At 25.2% G+C, this 22,682-nt stretch overlaps 4 protein-coding genes across 4 annotated transcripts; 3 read left to right on the forward strand and 1 right to left on the reverse strand.

The window, feature by feature from the left end:
• Nucleotides 1-325: 325 nt before the first annotated feature.
• Nucleotides 326-1,085, forward strand: PVX_124725 (hypothetical protein; the record flags this gene model as incomplete). The annotated part of the gene is made up of 2 exons (XM_001612582.1): nucleotides 326-882; nucleotides 980-1,085. 2 exons carry the CDS (start codon nucleotides 326-328, stop codon nucleotides 1,083-1,085), a joined length of 663 nt encoding a protein of 220 aa, XP_001612632.1.
• A 3,181-nt stretch (nucleotides 1,086-4,266) lies between these two features.
• PVX_124720 (variable surface protein Vir12-related) lies at nucleotides 4,267-6,039 on the forward strand (the record flags this gene model as incomplete). The annotated part of the gene is made up of 2 exons (XM_001612581.1): nucleotides 4,267-4,296; nucleotides 4,432-6,039. The coding sequence occupies 2 exons, from the start codon at nucleotides 4,267-4,269 to the stop codon at nucleotides 6,037-6,039; spliced, it is 1,638 nt and encodes a 545-aa protein (XP_001612631.1).
• A 2,430-nt stretch (nucleotides 6,040-8,469) lies between these two features.
• PVX_124715 (variable surface protein Vir5-related) lies at nucleotides 8,470-10,606 on the reverse strand (the record flags this gene model as incomplete). The annotated part of the gene is made up of 4 exons (XM_001612580.1): nucleotides 8,470-8,637; nucleotides 8,886-9,587; nucleotides 9,774-10,460; nucleotides 10,577-10,606. 4 exons carry the CDS (start codon nucleotides 10,604-10,606, stop codon nucleotides 8,470-8,472), a joined length of 1,587 nt encoding a protein of 528 aa, XP_001612630.1.
• Nucleotides 10,607-17,097: 6,491 nt separating this feature from the next.
• On the forward strand, nucleotides 17,098-18,447 carry PVX_124712 (variable surface protein Vir24-related; the record flags this gene model as incomplete). Its single annotated transcript, XM_001612579.1, has 3 exons — nucleotides 17,098-17,348; nucleotides 17,445-18,097; nucleotides 18,149-18,447. The coding sequence occupies 3 exons, from the start codon at nucleotides 17,098-17,100 to the stop codon at nucleotides 18,445-18,447; spliced, it is 1,203 nt and encodes a 400-aa protein (XP_001612629.1).
• Between the last annotated feature and the right edge of the window lie 4,235 nt (nucleotides 18,448-22,682).

Raw genomic sequence — 22,682 nt, forward strand, 5'->3', positions numbered from 1 at the left:
AGATGATCGCTGTTTATACTTCATTTACTGGGCATATGATAAAATAAGGGAAATATATAATGGAAGAATACAAAATATTCATGAAATACCACTTTTTTCCAAAATACTTGGTATAGCGCATGGTATTAACTATGAATTAGCTGGAGAGGTTATTCGTAAAAATGTTGGAGCTTTCAAGTGGGTCCCTAGGGGCAATTCTACTACGACAAGCGGGGGGGCTGCTGCTACTCAAATTAAGGAAGAAAGGTTTGTTCGTAACTCTGAATTGTCTACGTATAAGCCTTGTTTCTTTTATTTAGATTGTACATTAGATGAATGTAATGAAATGAAAGATCTGTTTGATTATTTTAAAAATTACGACAGTATTAAAGGTAAAAAATCTACGGATGGTAACAAGCATGAACAATGTTGTAAGTACCTTACTTATATAAACGGACTATACGAAAAGAATATATCTAATTGTTGTGTCTGTTTTCAGGGTGCGGATAAGTGCAGGGAGGATTGTCTACATTATTTTCAATGTGATCAGTTGTATAACCCGCACAATCTCTATGATGAATTTAACTGCAGTAGTAAAATACCAGGTACACCATTTAAGAAGGTAAATTTACCTGAGGCCATTGATTTTTATTCCAAAGACATAACAGAAAAGTCAAAGAAAAAAGAGTATTTAACGAGAGTTAATTATTTTACACCTACTAGTGCGCAAGACATGCGGGATAGAATGCCAAAAATATTGGATGGCATGTCACACACCTTGGATAATACACTAGAATCGGATCCTTTCTACACTATAGTGTTAGGCGCTTTTACTCTATTGGGAATTTTATCCGTTTTTTTCATTTTTTATAAAGTAATTAAAAATAGCCTGTTAAAAGATAAGTAAAGTTTGTATTTGCTATTTATTTTGCGTAAGAAAATATAATTATGAAATAAATACATTACATGCGTTTTGCACTTTTTTTTTTTTGAATTCTAGTTTACCCCTGTTGGATCCTTGTTTCACAGAAAAAAGTCAAGGCGAAACAGAGAGATCTACGATTTTCATGATGTGTATATGGGAAGACCACTACATGAAGAATTAGAGTTCCCCAATGAAAATGCAAAAAGGGGTAGATTGCGTTTATCTTATCAGTCTGCTTAGGGACCATTGTAGAAATGTAGAATGAATATGGACTAATATAGAGTAAACATAGATGAAACGCATAAATGAGGATTAACCTTTAAATATATTCTCAAATTGATGAAAATAAAAGGGCGAAGTGCTCAAAATGATTAACATAAATATTACTAAAAAGGGACATCCCATCTGCAGGGTATTCATATATAGGACAAAATGTAACAGCGAACAATAGGGAATCAAAATAAAAAATAGGAAAAATGAATGAATTTACATCAGTTAAAAAGTAGAAATATAACAAACATATATTAGCGTTATATAAAGAGTCTAAAATGGTTACGCGCAATTTTAATTCAATATAGTAGCTATATGCATGTTTAAGAATATCCCAAGCATTTGCTCCAATTAGATATCTCATAATGAGTGGCAGTCTAAACCTGGGAACAAATGTGCTAATGAATTTGTAAGGATAACAATCACAGTAAATATTCACACGTGTGTGAAACTATTTTCTCAACGTAGATACACACGTGAATATTTAATAATGGGCTTACGTCCTACATTTTTAATTTATTTTTTACACGTTACATAGAAAAATTAGCAAATTTATTTTTACTTTTGCTTTTTTCCATTCTTTTTTGTTGTCACTCATTCGATAATTTTTTTAAGTTATAAATTTTTTTTGGTAAAGACTGTTAATATATTTTAAAATATGTTACTTATTTATAAGCATTATATCATTTGATTAATGCAAGTGCACCGTGGTGAACAGTCAATTTTTGCCAAGAGGAACGCATCTTTCTAGCAATATAGAAGTTACACATTTCAGCTTTAAATACTGGAATGGATCATATAAAATGAAAATGAAGAGGATTCAATTCGTTGGTTGCTAAATGGTGTAAACAGGAAATAGTTAGTATTATGTGATCACTCATTTTTGAAAAGGTCACATTTGAATGTTCCTTGGTGCAAATATTGTATAATTAATTTCGCACTGGGCACTAAAAAATTATGTTAAATAGAAATGAAGTCACAACTTCGCATTATTGGTATAAATATTATTCGTAAAAATTTTAAGATTTAAGAATTGCTATTTTGTTAATTTATAATAAAATAAAAAAAATAGTAGAACTTAATTATTATCCTTAAAGAGTGAAGCGAACATAGGAGAAAAACACATTTGATAAAAATTCAACATTTCGTTTTTTAAATTGTTTTAATTCGTTTAAAGAGGCATTTCTGCGTAATGTAGGTGAAAGGTTTATTATTTTTTCCTACGATTATATTTTTACTTATTATTATTCCTTTTTAATAAGCTCTGTACATGGATGTTTGTTGTACATTTTCCTAGTGTTCTCACTATAAGAATTTCTTTACGTGCGCGCACATATCAAACTAATGATTAGGATCATTCCAAAAAATGTTACAACATTTTTGAGTGTCAGCATATTTCCAGCTTTTAACCATTCACATATAGTTCATTGATTAGAAGACTTTTGGTCCTCCCTATTACATAAACAATGGTATACATTTTGTACACCTCAGTGTGCTCAATTGGCCATTTGTTTGGTATTATATTCGTTTCTGTTGCAATTGCGTGTATTTATTTAATTTTCACGTTAAGGCACAATGGAAATCGTTTTAGAAGCGTAAAAATGTACGTTAAAACATATGTGGAACAACTAATTATGCAATATAAGGATTTATATGTTTTTTTATGTCCTATTGGCATTTTAGACAGAATTATATTTGTAAGGGGCATGATAATACCAAATCTAATAAAACGTGACAGTGCCATCGTGTCGTGTTAGTGATGTAAAGGGTAAAACTGGATTTATATATTATTATCATAGAATGTCAAAGATTTTTTTCAGAATTGTTCTTTTTACCATTTTATTATTCTTACAAAGTATAGCATTATTACTTAAAACGTTGCAACAGAGTTGCTAGTGAAAGAATTGTAATGTAAAATAACAAAGATAAAATGCCTAATATGTAAAATATATTTCTTTACTTAGCTATTGATAGCATATCAGTAATGTATAAACAAATGGGAATGTGTATAAATTACTTTTCCCTAATTTGAATTCATAAAAATGAGTTCATTTAAACTCATAAGTTATTAAACCTTATTATTATATTAGCATCTAAAAGAGCTAATGGGACATTTTCTTTATGTATCAATTTTAATTATATTTCATATTCATTTTTAATGTTTATGTATTGCAAATAATTATAGTTATTTATTCGATTTTGATAAATATTTATAATAGCTTTAATTAAAAATTTACATATTATTTCACTATTGTAGTTATTTCATGGAACACTTAAAAATATGTCGGTTCCTCTTATTAAAATGAAAAAAGGGAAATTAGCAGCTACGTAAATCCTGTAATAAAGGGAAACTTTGAAATAAAACGATTGTAATTAATTTCTTTTTCTTGATAAGTAAATATTTTGAATATAAAATAGTATAATTTATTTTTCATACATTACGTTTTAATGATTTGCAGTATATTTAATATTAGCTTTTTTAAAATTTTAATTTGAAATAGAGAACTCGAGAAGGTTAAAAAAAAATTCTATATACTAATAACAGCACATTAAAAAAATTATATTAGGGGAATAACTAACAATTTATAATTTATAAGTTCATAAAGAATATATTTATGAACAAAGAACATTTATGGTTTCTTATGAAAAGTAGCGCTAATTTTATATTGTTATTTAAAATGATTTATGAGCTGTAAAAATATGTTTAATAACAAAGTAGGATTTGTTCTTCAGAAAAAAATATATAGTTTTTCATTTTTAACAAATAGTATTATTTATAAATTAATGTTATAGAAAATTTGTATTATTAAGAATAAATACAGCATTTTACCGGTAGCATTTTATTTTAAACTAACACTTTTCTCTTTTATAAAATATGGGGATATATTTCGGTTGATGCTAACATACTACGAAAAACTACGGAGAATTAGCTAATATAAAAGTAGCTTATGCTAAAGAATGTTAGTACATTTAATCTAATTTACATAAAATATGAATAATATACGTATGAACGATGCGGTTTTATTTTACATACATATATTCTTACATGCTCACGAAATTGTCAATGTCTTTTATTAGCAATTCTCATGAAAATGACATCAACTTTGAGTGATGATGATCTGGTATATTTTCAAATTTTATTTAAAGGGTTTTTAATAAATAATTATTTTTACATTTTGCATCTGTATATGTATATTTAAAATTCGTATTTTAAAGGTAAATATATATATAATTTTTTGGTTACTTTTAATTTTAAGAAATCTGTTTTAGGAAATACTATATCTTATAAAATATATGAAAAATTTGATAAAACAGATGATTCCGATAAATATAAAAGCGATTGTAGTGGTTTAGAATCAACCCTAAAATTAGATAATGAAGACACTACAAGTAATTGTAAAAAGATTGCAAGAAATTTACACACATTAGATGAATTAGCTAAAGAAGTAAAGTATAGAGACAGGTGTTTACATTACAAATACTGGATGTACAATAAAATATTTAAATTGGTTAATTCAGAAAGTAACAAAGTCGAGGAAGTTATTAATTATTTTCTTAAGTTACATAAACATGTTTCTGAAAAATTAGAAAACTACAAGTGTCCCTTTAATTTTTATCGCACAAATTTACATGAATTGAATGAATTTAATGAAGAAAAATATTTGTATGAATATTTTAAATATTATCATATTATTAAAGATAAAATTTCTTCGGATGATATTGAAAAGGAAAAATATAATAATTATCTCACCTATATTAAGAAAATATATGAAAATCATAAAGATGGTTACTGTTGTGATTATTATGGTTTGATTGGTGATTGTTATCATTATTTCATATGCGACCGAGATTATAATCCGAATAATCTTTTGTGCAAATTAAAGGATGATAAACGTGGATCTAATTGTGATTTAGAGAATCTATCAGAAAGTGAAAAAAAAAAAAGGGATTCTGAAGATTCAAACTTTAAAGAGATAAAACCATATTATTTCAGTTGTAAGGAAATAAAAAATGAAGATGACGTTCCATTTTTATCATGCTTTGTATTAAGAAAAGGGCCTAGGTTCTCTGATCAAGTGACTAAAAAAGCACCTCCGGAATCCCTAGATATAACGGGGGGTTACATAAAACGAGCTATAGAGAAAATTGAAAATGGTAAGTGTTCTGAAATACCTAATACTACTACTAATAATAAGTTTACGAATTTTAATTGTACATCTACCTCAGATGGTCAACCACGTGTAAACGAATCTGATGTAAAGGTCAAAGAAGAATCAAGTAACCAGAACGTTCAATTAGAGGATACTATGTCATCTTCTCAAGAAGATTCAAAGTTATATTTTAGATGGATGATAGATGAAGAGGTTCTGGGTTGTTCAAATAACCCTTCAGATAAGATTAGGTATAGACTTTGCAAACACTTATCAGATATGCGAAGCAGAGGGGAAATTGGAAAACTACAGCTTCCTCAGGTAACACAACAAGATGTTAAAATGTCATTACCTTCTCAACCTTTAAAAGCGTCAACACAATCAAATGACTTTTCATGTTATCCAAAAGGATCAGAAATCTGTAAGAATTTCGTAAAATCTTTTACATCATATTCAACTGAAGGAATACCATCAATGGAGAGCGATCATTCAAAAAAAAGTATGTCATTACAAATGGATGCTGAAAATATAGATGTTACGGAAAATGAATATAATGCACTGCCCGATTCTTTAGATTATGCACCTGAAATTTTAGAACAAACTGATTCTATACTGAACAACAGAAAATTTCGTATGTCCGTCGTAGCTTCATTGATAATTGGAACATTAATAACCTTTTTTATTTACTATAAAGTAGGAATATATTCTTTTTAAAAATATAAATAAATCAAGCACGTTATTATATTTCGATTCTTTAAACATTGAAATAAAAAAATGGTTATTTTAATTGCTTATATATTATTTTTTTTTTAATTCAGTTTACTGGTCTTGGAAGATGGATTAGCACGAAAATATTTGGGAAAAAGAAAATTAATGCTAATTTGCATAATAACGTAGGAGAGGAGTTTATAAGGAACCCACCGGAACCTATGTACATTAATTCTAAAAAAAAGAGAGCACGTATATCTTATGCTCTTATGTAATACTCCTGTACCTAACATTACAAAAGACACGGATAAAATTAAAAAAAAACTCTAAAGTGCGAAGAGATTGTGTCTGTGAAGATATTTTATAAGAATGAAAAATGAATAAATACATACTGTCGAAATGAATTATTTTTTTGTATTTTGATTTTTTTGTAATTTTGAAGTTATTAATTAATGTGAATCCATTTTTTTAATTATTTTGTTAGTTAACACTATTTTGCATTAATTTTTTTGTTATAAAACAATTAATACATTTGTAATTACTAACTTTTTGATGTTTTGTTGTAAAAAGAAGTCAATTATTTTTAGAGACTAAATTTTATTCTAATTATCCTATATTTAACAAACATAAAAATTACACAAAAAAACACTGTTCTATGTAACTATCATCATCTTTCTGTCTTATTATTATAAAAATATATTTACATCAATGTAAAGAATGATTCTTCATAACATTCAGACCTTTTAGTAGAAAATAACATTTTTTAGCGTTATAGATGCGAAAATTATGAGAAGGATAGGGAAATGTCGCAAGGTGTAAATAAAATTATTTCCTTTTTTTATGGATCTAAAAAAGGGATAAAATAATAAAAACATATGTTATACGTAACATTTGTACTTCTGTGCATGCTATGCAACTGAACAATTTAAACTATTTCAAATTAATAATCTGAACTTTCTTTCTTGAGCAATATAAACATATATGAATTAATTGATCTTACTATTTTAAAATAATATTTTAATTTTTTTTAACTGTATATTTATTATATATAATCATTCACACGGTCTTAATTTCATATTTTTAGTTAATAAAATTAATAATAAATATATGAATTGCTTGCTAAGTATTGTATTTTGGAAGATTAACAAGTGTTCTCATGTTGAATTAATAATAAATTGAGATAATGTAGTGGAATATTTTAGAGTGTTCAAGATATAGACTGATTTTGATCTCATAATTTCACTTAGATAATCATCTTTATGAAAATACATCGTTTTGAAATAATTAAAATTTACATATTTATTGATCGTTATATTTATATTTTATATATAAAACTCCGTAATTCATCTATTTTATTATATTGGTAATTTATATCACCTTTGTAATTCCTACAAGATGATTAATTACATTACTTGACGTAAAATTTTAAATATTTTAAAAGAATACATAAGGTATACAAATGAACATCGCACTTCATATTTATGCACATTAACAATTTTTTTTTAGCATGTAATACATGAATAATATATAAACACACATCTCAATATAGTGTAAAAGGACAGCTTATCTTAATATATAATATTTAAATATCAGGACTATTATGCATCTTTTTGTAGAATTTTAATTTACATACTACAAAATGTGTAACGAACAACACTAATTAAAACTGTTACACAAAATCAGGAATAATGATTAATATGAATTTTTTTTTTATATTAAATTTAAAAAAATAAATATGTATTAATTATCTCACCATTGTTATACAAATATTCAGAAATGCTTATAAGCTATACTGAAAATATTATATAGTTATCTGCCTATTTTATCCATTTATGGAATATATTACATATTAGTACCAGGTAGAACATTTTTATTAACAGTTTTTTTTATTCGCGCATATAAAATGATTTTATTGTATATTATTACTAAGCTTAGTAGTTATTACAAGGAATTTTATAATAACTACACTGGATAAAGGATAATATAATGATAAAGATTAAATATTTCTCATAAAAATGCTTTATCATTTTTTATGGGAATTATTACTGTTACACGGTGTTTGTGGGAATATTAAGATAAGCAAGTTGTGTTGCATGTTACATTTTATGTTATAGTAGTATATATAAAATATAATATATTTTTTTATTTTTGTTATCGTATCTTTTAAACAAATAAAAAAATATTACATACAAAAAAAATTGACATTGATTACGGCATAATAAAGCAAAATCGTGGAATAAATTTTGTTATTTAATATAAAAAAATTAAAATATAGGAATACGAATAAAACTTTTAAGAGACGTATTCATATATTTTACGTAATATATCGTACGTTTGTCTTATTTATTATGCATTTTTTGACATATATTTCATATGCACATTTATGCATGTGTTTGTTCTTATCGGTTTCGTGATATCTACGATAGCATGTGATTTTTATGTGGTTTGATAAGCAATACGTATTCTCTCTTTTTTAGAACTTTTGTTCACATAATTTACTTCTTTCTTCGGGGATGTCTGGCGATTTGGTTCATTGAGGTTATGTGTAATTTTTTGTTTATTCTTCGGTTGCTTCTTGCTAAAGCGTCGTCCAGCAGGTGAAAACTAATATTTAGAGGAAAAATATAAATGAGGTAAATATTTTACAATTATTAATTTACGAGCAATATATAACATAAATAGTAATATTATTTATTTTCATTTCAAATGCACATTCTATTTACTTTATATAAAATGAAGAGTATGAGAAATATTCCCAATAAAGAAAAAGTCCCAAATGTGAACATATAGAAAGGATCCGATATTAAATTTATATTTTGAAAGAATGGAGACATTTTGGTTAGTAATATAACTTTATAATCTATGGGAACTGGCGTAGTTACCCTTTTTAATGTTTTAAACTTATCTGATGATAACTCTTGACAATTTAATTTTAGATAGAGATTATGGGGATTATACTGTTCTTCACAATTAAAATAGGCCTTGCAGTCATTCCAGTATGGATTATTAAAAAAATATGTACAGCAACTATGAACATATTTTTCATATAATGAATTGATATAAATAATGTAATCGCAATAGTCAGTATTTTTGCTATTATCAGAAGCAATTTTATCTATATCACTGTAATTCTTAAAATAGTCATGTAAATCTTTCTCTTCTTTCCATTTATCTAAATCGTTATCTACATAATAAATACATTTTTTTTCTTTTGTTAATTTATCATTAATATCAAACAATAAATTATTAATTATTTTAAGTAGATATATCTTTTCATCATTATTTGAAATACTACTTAAAGTGTGCATTATTATATTATACGTCCAGTAATTCATATATGAACATCGTTCACTGTGATCCGCACTTATTTTTGTCATACTAGATAAACTATCTAAATTAGCTGCAAGTTTGATAGAAACTATTTTAATGTCTTTATATTTTTTTTCCAGATGGATAATTTTATCACAATACTTAACACAAATATTTTTATCATTAGTTTGTTTTTTGAATTCATCATATTTTTGGTACTCAGTAAAGTCTTTTAAAATATTTTCCTAAAAATTAAATAGACAAAAATAATATTTAGTAAACATTACTAATTGTTTCCAAAAAATAATTTACTCCATATAATATTATACATGAAGTACTAAGATATAAGGTTATATAAACAAATTATGTAAAATATTGTAATATACATGTGTATTCTTTATGCTAAAAGTCCTATATGAGGTATCCGTTACAATTGAATTGCATGCATCTTCTAATTTTTTCTTAGCTTTCTCCTCTTCCAATACTGGTAATGGATCTACCTCTAACTTTCCAATAGAAGCTAACTTATATCTAGCAATTTTGTATAAAACACTAAATTTATGGAGCGCCTTATAAAAATTATCATCATCAATTTTTTGGAGATATAATTTTATACCATCCTTAAAATTTTCAATACATTTTTCCGCATTACCTGTAAATTCAACTTTCTCATTTTGTTGGACAGGTTTTGTAGGCTCTAATTTAATATAACTGGTATATAAATTATTTAATATATTCAATTTGTTATAATCGTCTTCTGTGATTTTATTTATTTTACCATTTATCCTATTATTCGTATCAATAGTAGTACAAATATTTTTTAAACTACTATATATATTTTGGTCGTCATTTAAGTTTATATGAATACTTCTTAATTTATTATTAAACCAGAAGTTCAAATACTCTGCCTGTTTATTATCCTTATTATCCGTTTCTTGGGTATATAATTTTTTATATAATTTTATAAAATTTTTACACAAAGTTTTCAGTTGTTCATTATATCCATTATTGTTCCATTTAGTCGTATCACAACTACCAATGAAATCATTTGAACCTACTTCTATATTTTCATTATTTTCATAACTTTGATAAGTCTTTATATCGTCGAATATGTCATACTAAAAAAAGTTAAATTTAAAATATATACACATTATAATAATGAAAGGAATTAATAATACATTATATATTCTGTTATAATATTAAAATAGTATTTTTACGAAAAACCAAATTTTACCTTATATTCTTCTTCCTGTTGATTCGTCATTATATTTTCATTTGATGTTTCAAGTAATATAATATAGTTTCCGATAGCACAAGGACACTATCTATAGAATACAAAAGGCTACATCAATTATATTAGAACATTATTGTTTATTTTCATTTTATTAAAAAATATAATGAATAATTCATGCATAAAATTTATTTAAGAACTATTAATTAATAATTAGTATTATACATATAGAGAAAACATTATTAATTATAAGAAACCAGAATTCATTTTACATTTTGAGGTTACGGGGAAAATATATAATATAAAACATCCACATTTAGAGTTTTAGCACATACATATGTTATTTAATTAGATTTGTATTAACATAACGAATGTATTATTTTGAATCTGCTTAATAATAATGTGCAAATTTTTATTGATATATTAATATTTAGGTTTTCCTTATATATTATTGTAAATAAAGAGAACATTAAGCACAAAATTTAATTGAATGATTGTATATATGAATAATTACATGTTTTTGAATTTTAAAAATTCTACAATTTAAAATATTTCTTATAAATTTATTGCATAATACAATACATAAAATTTTTTTTACAGCAATTAAAAAAATTCAATATTCTCATATTACTGCATATATAAATTAGTGCGAATAATTATTAAAAGTAAATAAAAGAATATTTTGTTGTATAGATAATATTTATTTAATAGCATTATATTTAAATTTTTATTTTTAATAAATGAATAGACCAGTAGTATATATATTATTATTACTCTTATATTTCTCTATATTTTACAAAAATATGCTATATTCTATATATATAAAATATATTTTTTATAGGGCAATTTACGCAATTTAGGAGGAAAGAATAATACCATATTATACATTATATTTAAGGAATTTTATTATTTTATTATATAATGAATTAATTAAGAAAAAAATATAATAAATTTTTAATGTATATTTATACCGTGTTATACTTGGCAGAAAATATTACACGCTAATTTAGGTAGAAAATGAATTAATACATTATAATGTATATTCTATTATAATGATTTATTTATACAGTGCTTTGAACTTATTTTTAGGAAACAATTTAATATTGATAAAAAGCTTTATATTATTTATATAGCATCTATATATAATACATTATATGTAACATATTACTCGTAGAAACAATGACATGATAATAACATTTTATTTAAAAGAAATTGAAAACATCATTTAATTCATAAAAATCTTATTTAATAAAGTGATTTATTTTTTCAAAATATTATCAAGAGAATATTCATCTCATATTACGTGAATATAACCATATATTAATTAAATTATTATATTTGATATTAATATTAAGTAATAAAATTATCCTTATTGTGTAGATTTAGTACATAGCTGAGTAAATCTACAATAATATTATATATATAAATTACGTAGAGGATAAAATTTTTGTACATTATTTTTCATTTTTATGTTTAATAAATATTATTATTACATATACTATTGAATATAACAATTTTTATAAATTCTTTTTGTAAATTGGTTTTCATTTTTAAGGATGCATTATATATACCTGCTAAAATTACATAGCATTTTTGCACGCTTTCTTTAAAAATACACAATAGGTAGTTTTCTTTATAACTGAAGAATTCTATTTTGGTATTAAAATTTTCTGTTAAGGCCTATGGTTTAAATGTTACAGAGGAGAACTGTTGTTATACAATGATCTATTAGTTACGTTTTTTTTAATAACAAATATTCCATTAAGCAAAGTTTTATTAAAATATCATATGCTGTTAAAAAATTATAAAACTAATTAATATATTTAGAACAGAAATCGTTATAATGATTCATTATATATATTTTTAAGGAAATAAATGTATAAATATATTTCTGCATATATATAAATATATAATTTTTTATGTATACGCAAAATGTTTTTTACTTTTTTATAAAAATTAAATTTTATATGGCTTTATGGATGTCAGACATGACAGCAGTTATTAACATTGAAATGATATGAATTTACTTATATATTATATTATTAAATTATTAAATATTATTTATTAGCGATAGACAGGGATTTATTGGCACAATTTATATTATGATTACGTTTCTTATAAATTGTATTATATATGAATACCTCATATAATTTATTTTGATGAGCGAAAGAAATTTTCTAAAACTAGCATGCATTTATATTTTTTTTAATAGGTTAGCTGTATAATACCAGTTTAGAATTATTTATTTTTTATTTTTTGTAAATATTTTGATAGTAAAATAAAACATAAAAGCGAATAATTAGTATAGGACAACTTTTTACTATTATGTTGCAATATTTTGTGAAGATGAGTTAACAGAAAGGAATGTCTTATATAATTATTAAAATATAACCTTATATATTTCGAAAACTTATATATCTGGAAAATAAGGGAAATTATAATTGAATTCAATTTTTATGAAATAAAAAAAGTTCACATGCATATTAACTATGATTTGATTGAGTAATTATTATATATAAAGACATATTATAAAAAAATAAAAATAAAATGAAAATACATGTAGAGATAATTTCTTTCGCCTCCTTTATTCATAATGAATAATTTTATGTATAACTTCATTGTAGTACATTTATATAGAATAAAATAAGAGAGAAAAAACAGTGAAATGTCGAATAAAATGTGAATTAATTTAGTAGGAAAAATTCGTTTACTTTTTGTCGTTACAATACCTATAAAATGTACCAAAGGTTGTAATAATAATAGTAATGCATAAAAAGTGAAATAATAATAAAAGTGCAAATAACAATTGCGTAATATAATTTGTTATGTAAAGAACACATATTGTAGTATTATAAGCATTTTGCGGGTGTTTTCCTTATATCGTACATTTAAATTTGTTCATATAATATACTTTACAATTTATTAAATATTTAATAAAGGAAATATAATAATGTTGTATTTTTCAGAATATTTCAAAAAATGTGCTTTAAACGTAATAGGAAACATGTTATATAAGGGGACATGTAAATTATTTTGTATTTGTTCTTAAAATAAAACTTCAAACCATTCTAATTAACATTCATTGCAAATAAGTATATGAAAAAATCATTAAAAAAAATTCATATTTATGCTAATTTAATTGTTTAATAATCGTGTAAATTGATTATTTCAAATACTACTGTTGCGAGTATAAGAAGAACACAAAATGGATATGCGAAATTAGAATAGAAATGAATAGAACAGCAATTATTTCAATAAATTCTTTCTTATATTCTTATTGCTATATAAAACTAATGCTATGTTGGTAAGAACCGACAGCACACGTTTTAGATGAAAATATGTAAATGATAATTATAATACTAATTTATTTCTAATGAAAATTATTTAGAAATAATTTTTTTATTGAATTTTATTAAAATTTTATTAGTTTATTCTACCAAATAAACGCAATATGTGTTCTTTTACCAGGTATATTTTACATCTAATTCATTTTAAAATGTCAAGGAAAAATAAAGTTGCGGGGGTTTCTATTTAATTAAAGCAAAATCATATTCATTATGAAATTCGGAAAAGTAAAAATCAATAATTTTATTTTAAAAATAGTTAAAGATTAAACAAAAAAATAATCTTTATAAATATGGACGTTATCCTTTTTTCAGGGGGACGTAATTAGACTTGTCTAATCGTCATTGTTTTCATGTTTCATAAATTGTAATGTGCATACATTTACACATATTATATGTTGTACCCATTTTAAGAAGAAGAACGATCAGTCAGTATTTTTACTATATATATTTCATTACCAATTATAGGTGTATATATTAAGAGAATAAAAATTTGTAAGGGGGAAAGAGCAGAACGTACTTGCGTGTGTAGAACAAGAAAATTGAAAAATTAGTGAAGAGGTTAATGCAACTTTAGACTACGAAGGAACATGCTAAAATATGCAGATGAAAAACATTGAAAAAATATTGCATAATTCTATAAATACATTATTTTATTACAAAAAATGATGATCTATAAAAAGGAAGATGAATTCCCCTTCTTAACAGTATGACTAAGCATTTTGATAGGATGCAGTAGACAGGAGAACATAAAATAGGAATATATAAAACTACTTCCTGTAGGTATTAACGTGCAAAATTAGATAAATCGTTTGAAAAGTACTCCTTAACACTACGCGTAAAAAAGGGACAAGAATGAAAGAACAATCCGCCCACTAATTATTGGTTAAATTTGAGGCATATATGTCAGTTCACATAAATTTTTTAAACTATCTTTTTCAGAATGTTAATTTTTATTTTTTTTCCTCTCCTTATGATTGGTGTGTAGAAAATACTGGGATGTCATGAAATGTGTAAGATATCATTTATTTGGTTTTTCTGTTTATGCATTTTTTCGTACCGTAAAATAAGTGAATGTAAAGGGGAGTAACACTATTCTGTCGAAAATTTATTTTTATTAATGACATTTAATTCTCGTAATAATATTGAAGTAACTTTTTATTTTCTGGAAAAAAAATGTATATTTTTTATAAAGAAAATTGTAATATAAGCTAAATTTTCCTTTTTCCATGAGATGAATAAATCAGATTATATGAATATTTTAAATTTAGTTCATATATTAAGTGTTATAAATTATCCACTATATACACATGGTGTATTTATAATAATAATGTATAACCCATGGATATTATTCCTTTGATAATTAAAATAAGAACCGTATGATTACTCCTAAAAAAATTATATACTCTATCTGTGCATTTTTTTTTACGAAATACAATTTTCTTCGCTAAGATTGAAGAAAAAAATGTGATCTAAAATTTTTTATATAATTTTCAAAACTTAAATTGAAAAAAAGGTGCATATAAATGCACAAGATAAAAATAAATACGTTTTGTTTTATTTGCGTTAAAATTCTTATTGGGCTTTTTTATTTATGCATTATTAGAGCGGTTCGATGTATAATTACGTAAATTTATTGCTCTATATATATTGTATACACAAAAGTTCTAATATCATTTCATCGATAGTATCGTCTAAAAATGATGAGAATTATGCCGTATGACTTTTACTATGCTACTAATTTATATGAAACTGTGCCATTTATGCTGTAAAGCTTAAGAAATATAATTCATTTACGTGAATGAATGTGTGAATAAAAATTTTCAAAATAATTAGCGATCTTATAAAAAATATAAAACAATATTATATGTAGATTATGTAAATATATTTTTACGTAAAATTATGATGCCATGTTATGATAGGTTATGCACTTAGCATTGCCTCATCGCTTTTTATTTACCTTTAAAATTAGTATAATCTTTTTGAAAAAATATTTTTTGGTATTTTATCGACTGTATTTTTTCTTTTATTTATGTATTTTTAATTATGCCAAAACGATAAATCTGCGCATTATATAATAACAATTGATGTTTAGATTGAAAATAATGTTTACTAAATGCCTCAAGGGAAAAATGTGAAATGAAAAAAATGGAATAAATTTTTAATTATATAATACAATAGAAAACAAAATATGTAACACTTTCATGATTAATATCTTTTGATAATATATCTATTTGTGATAATAGTTGATCGTTCCTAACTCTATTTGTTTCCTAATTTATATAGTGCATTTTACTTTTAAATTATTCTGAAATTATAAATGTGTTTAGTTTAAGACATTGCAATAACCGCTACTAGTTATAAGTAATAAAACAAAGATAATAGAATTGTAGAAAATTCTCCCGTTTTGAATTCCCAAACTAATTTAATCATGAACAATAATACACATTGTTCTTATGCAAAGTAGTGTTGTATATATAAACATTTAAAAAAGCGTATCAAAATATTACATAAATTCATTAAATGAAATCACACGACACGTTAACAAAATTTTAAAATAAATATTATACGTTATTAGTACGTCTTTTTTCCACGTTCATAAATAACAGGTTTGCAAAGTAATAGTGTTTTACATTACAACATATTTTTGGATAACACAATGACATATATTTTTTAATACCCCTTTTTGTTTTAAAACAAAAACGTATTTATTTGCTTGATATGAGTACCACAGTAATGAACCTTGAAAGCACTGGTAGAACAATTCTTATAAGTATATATTTATTCATAATCTAAATTTTAAACACAGAAAAAACTGAAAACAGGTAATTTGAGTAATAGCACATTTTGTAAACAGATATTTACACACGCTATATGTCCATAATTTCCCCATATTTGATGATTTCAAGCAAAAATGGCTGAAATAACTGAAGACGAATTGGTATATTTTGATTTTTTATTAAACGTATTATTTATGGAGCATCATTCCTATAGTATGAGCTTATTAAAGACAAAGAAAGACGCCTCTCAGAAAACAAGAGTTTAAATATCTTAAAATAATTTTTTTTTTTTCTTAATTTTCAGGAAAATCTATTAAAGGATTTCCCTTCCCACAAGAACTACGAAAAATTAAATAGGAGTATTCAACATGTTTCGCGGCTTGCTGGGCACTGTGATAACATGAAAAAGTTTAATAACCGAGACTATGATATGAAGAATCTTTGCAAACGAATTGCTTGGAATCTTGAAAATTTATATAATATCCTTCCTTACAGAGACTCTAAGGTTCGGTGTTCATATTTTAATCATTGGATATATAATGAAATAAGGAAACTGTTGGTTACTGAATATAATTTTAAAAAAGATGAGAGTGCTGTTTTTAAGTTACTCGATTTAGGATCTGATATGAATCGAAATTTACGAATAAATAGGTGTTCTTTTGAATAATACACCAATCATGATTTTCATGAATGGAAAGAAATGAAAGATCTGCATGATTATTTTAAGAACTATACAACTTTAAAAAGTAAAATTGTTTCCGATTATGATAAATGCAATCTTTATAGCAAATATATTAAGTATATTCTTAAAATATATGATACTCATAAATACGACTGTTGTGATTCTGATTGGCCGTATGATAGTGATTGTCCTAAATATTTTAAGTGCCATGGATATTACAATCCGGAGAGTCTCTTATCATTATTGAGATGTAATGATACTTCATTAGGTGCACATGTGCTAGAAAGGGTACCCGAAGAACCAAAATTTCGAGAGGAAAGTCGTGAGAGATTTAGACCACAAATTGAGAATCGAAGTGGCTCTTTTCCAGACATAGAAGTTCGTGAAATAAAGGAAAATGGATTTCAAAATCCTGTTGTACCTGAAATAATGCGAGTAAAGGGTCCACAATTTCCCACAGAAGCAGCTCTCCGGAGACGCCTAGATACTTCTCGTTCTGAAGTAGATGGTTCAGAAGGTAACTTAGGTAGTAGGAATCGCAGATTAATGCAAACTACTAGAGCGCCAAGTCAAGAATATTTGGGGGAAGGCATTAGAAAAGAAGTTGATTATAAACCAGCAGTAACTGAGATTACTCACGTTCAGTACACGGAAAAAGAAGATGAAAAAGTAACCAGCGAAGGAGGGATCTCTTACCAATTAACTTCTGGCCCATATAGTGAATTAGGATAAACAACATATTCTTATACACCGTACCGTAGACACTTAGAAACGGAAGATAGAGGTACCTTTTCAGCATACAATGGTGAAAGTGAAATTTACACTAGTGGAGGTGGAAGTTACACTGAGATGTCCGAATATGGAGGAGATGAGCACACAACTTCAGGAGGGTTTAGTTCTCATTTCTCTAATATTCTCGAATCATTAAAAAACAATGTTTACACTGTTTCCATTGGCTCTGTAGCATCTGCGGGATTCTTGTATTTTTTTTATAATTATTTTAAGGTAATTACAAAATATCTTTTACAATATAAAAAATTTACCTTCAGAAAATATTTACTATTATAAAATTAGTATAATTTACATGATTTTATTTTTTCATTTTTACATTAGTCCAAGTCTAAATCAAGGCGAGAGAATAGAAGACAAAGAATGACATATAATAACAATTTTTATCTAGATGAAGAGGAGTATCCGGAATTATCAGGGTATTCCTCAAATTTTGACTATTCAAATCCATATAACAGGGATGTGCATATTTTTTATAATAATGCTTTATCTTCCGTGCTACCTGTAACATTTTACAATACTGCAAATGGAAAATATGTGAAAGATTATACAGTTGATATCCTTAATGTTGTTGAGAAAAGCAGAACCATGTTATAAAAAAATATATATCAATTTTTTTATAACTTGCCTCTCAATTTTTTTGTCATCTGAAAATTAACGCTCATATGTGTGTGGATGGGTATAAAAATTTTCACGGGCATACCTTCGTCGGTTAACAATTCGAATAATTGGCAGTTACTCAGTTGCACCTATTTTGGGAAAATCTTCACATGAAGGTTGCCACGCACAGATAGGGATGGCTAAAAATGTGTGCATACATAGGAGCATATAAAAAAAACGTCCAAACATATATACAGCGTAGTGGCACTACGAGTGTATACATTACAAAAATTTTGACGAATTTGGAACTTTCTCCACTTAGCGGTATGAAGAGAATTTCCTAGTCGTAGCTTTGCAATTTCGAGGTCTACAAAAAATGAAAGCGTTTAAGCAGTCCCTTTCAACATTGTCCTAAGATGTGAATGCATTCCAATAAAAATGAAAAAGAGAAAAAAAGGGAGGGGAGCTATTTTCTCGGGTAATCAATCACTCAAAATTTAACATTATGGAATAATGGTGGGCACCAAAGATGAAGACAAAATGAATCTGAGTAATTTATAAATAGGAAGAATATAGCATAAGAATGGGCCAGTTGTTCAAAAAAAAAAATTTTCATTTTTGTGTTTTTGTTAAAAATATGGCTTGCCTTTCATGTGATATTTTTGCAAGAGAGCACATCGAAAGAAAGCTCCAATTTCGCACAGTTTTCCCAAATTTACATTCCCTATTTTGAAAAATTATGATTCTCAAGATTGGGCAAGATATGCGTCGTGAAAGGGACCAGGGGAGACACAATTCATTTTTCGTGCTAATTTCTCCCCCGGTAAAAATACCTCATTTGACAAAAAATGAATTCATTGCTAAAAAGTTTTTACTCTTCTGAGAGGTGAAGACATAAATTCGACATTATGGAAATGTCTAAATGGTGTTATTTTGCCGATTTAAGATTAATGTACCCAATTTGTCATCATCGATTGAGAGTAAATAAATTTCCCATTTCGAATTTAAAATGGTCCTTTAAAAAAGGATTCTAACATGGATGCAAAAAGAAGGAACAAATCAGAGGTTCGTTTTTCTAGCATGTCAGTTTAAATGGAAAGAAGGCATAATATATTTATTTTAATTTTTAGAAGAAATTTAAAGGCACAAATTTATATTATTAATAAAGATGCATTAAAATAGTAATATTTGAATGTTTAAATGTATTACAACACGAATGGCACTATCAAATAAGAGCAAGTAACTAAGTAGCATAATTAAAGTAACACAAATTAAGCATTTTAGACGTCTCGAATATTTAAAAGATACATTAAAGGAAAAACCTGAAAAGGATATAAAAAAATAAAACCGTTTATTCACCAATAGAAGTGTAGATTTTTTTAACGAAACTTTAATATAGCGATAGCGGTTCAACTGACACGTCTAGTATAAGACTAATTTTTTGAATATCTATAATTTTGCTATTTTTACATATAGGAAGAACAATTTTTTTTTTTTATATTTCGTTTTAGCAAAATTTTCCTTAATCTAGAAGAATGAACCTACATCTTAAGCTTATATACTTAATTAAAATAGTCCATTTATTTAACACTCTTGAATCGTTTTTGTTTATTTTTCCTTCGTATTTGTGTTCTTCGATTTTATATTATTTAGCATATTATTTATTTATTTATTTATTTATTTATTTTAATGATGCAACTTCCCCTTTATAGCATTATTTAGTCTCAGAAAAAATAGCATGTTTATTTTTTCATTTTTATAAAAAACGTCTTTCTATCATTTATTATAATTCGTCAAATTTGCCTTATATGTTAAACGAAGTGTCATATTTTACTTTGTTTAATAATCTTATTAACGTTTATGATAATTATCCACATTTAAACACATTTTGAAATTTCTTTTGACATGTATTCCTATAATTTCGTCTTTTCCTCTGGAATCTCACATTTTGACGAAAAATCATTTAACGTTTTTGATTATATATTCACTATACTATTACATTTTTCCTTAAAATAATTGTCATAGTGATCAACTGTAGTATTTACCTCAGAATTAGATGGTAAAATTGAAATTAATTTATTTTTCAAACATATTTGGAACATCGATAGTTCTACATTTTCAGAATCATTTTTTTTCTGACATACATGCGGTAGATCAGTAGTAAATCTCAGGTATTTGTTATATTCCTTTAAATTAATTCCTGAATCGGATCATACAAGAGCGGTGGCAACTGAGTTAATTGTCTTGGGAAAGTAGTCTATTCTGATAAAGTGAACCCAATTTTATTTTGCATGCTAAGTGTATGCTTTAATTATAGTTAAAGAATTAAATTATGTTAAGCGAAGTGACACGTAACATTATTCAATATGCATATTTTTGTAACCATCGAAATATTTTAATTCACAACATTTAAAAATGATTTTAACAATAGCACGTCATTTAGCAGAACGAACAATAAAGCTCATCTTTTGACATGATGAACACCTTTAAATTATTTATATGGACAAATTTATAATGACAATGCTAATATTAAATTGATAAAAAATTTTAAAATAAAAGAATTAATTTAACATATTTTGTGAGAAAAAACAATTAGAGTCATATAAGGTAGCATATGTATGTGTAATTAAATAAGAAATATGAGTTGCATGGAATGAATACCATTCATATTTTAAAAATTGGCACTTTTTTCCTATCCATTTTATCTCAACGCTTCAAGTAGTATTCTGCTTTAAAATTACAAATATTTTAATGTGATGTGTTAATAACTAAGATAAGAAATGCTAAGTTTTAATTAAAATAAACTAAAGAATGGGATATTTGTGTAATACTCATTTTAAGAAAAGTATTATTTTGCTATTATAAGGCGTCGAAAAATGAGCAATGTAAGTACTGATACACATGCAAGGGAAGCAAAGTTATGCAATAAATATAAATAGTGTAGGTTTATTTAATAAGCATAAATTTTATTATAAGTATATTTTTCACACTTGTTTTTTGTGTATTTATTTAGATATTATATGAAGTATTATCCTATTGGACAATAAACATACAGCAAATTATATATTTTTTGTCGTCCCCTATGTTTTAATTATTCTCGTACATGATAATATTTTACATAAAAATTATTACATAAAGCGTTACTTATTAATTTAAAGATTGTCATCTTTGTCATTATTGATAATATTAATGACAATTTTTGGATTTTATATTTAACGTAATATATGTCATGATTGTCTTAATACTTTAATGTCACATTAGGAATAAAGAGGTAGAAAAAGTCAATGTTTGTTTGGGACCTATATATAATGTATATACTTTTTTAAGTGCGAATTAATTATAAATGTAAAAATAGTTAGAAATTCTCTGCTTTGGGCATGTATTGTGTATTAGCACACAATGTGATATAAGCTGTATCTCTTTAAAATTATGGAGTTACTGCTAAAAAGATTAAATTTTTCTTTACTATAATATTGCATTTAATTATATTTTCAAATTTATATCCTTTAATACTGCATAAATACAAAATTATTATAGTCGAATATATTATATATGTATCCTTTTTTCATATTATAACGTATTTGCTTATTTTATTTTGAGAAAAGTATTCTGTTCAGAATTGCATGCACGTTGCAACCTTCTTAATTTACTAATTTGTAATAAGAATTGCACGCAGAGTGGACATTTTTAATATCATGTTAATAATTGCTCTAAGGAATCACCTAATTTGCAGCATTAACCAATATATAACTTATTATAATATTGTATGTATGTTGAAAAATAAATATGGGCGCATAATCACCCTTCTTTTTCTAGAATAGCATTTATAATAGAAAAAAGTGTTAAAAAAGTTAATTCAGTATTTGCATCTAAACATTAAACACAAGGTTAGTTTGTTTGGCAAATATAATTAT

Source organism: Plasmodium vivax, chromosome 11 (assembly GCF_000002415.2).
Source record: "Plasmodium vivax chromosome 11, whole genome shotgun sequence".
NCBI lineage: Eukaryota > Apicomplexa > Aconoidasida > Haemosporida > Plasmodiidae > Plasmodium > Plasmodium vivax.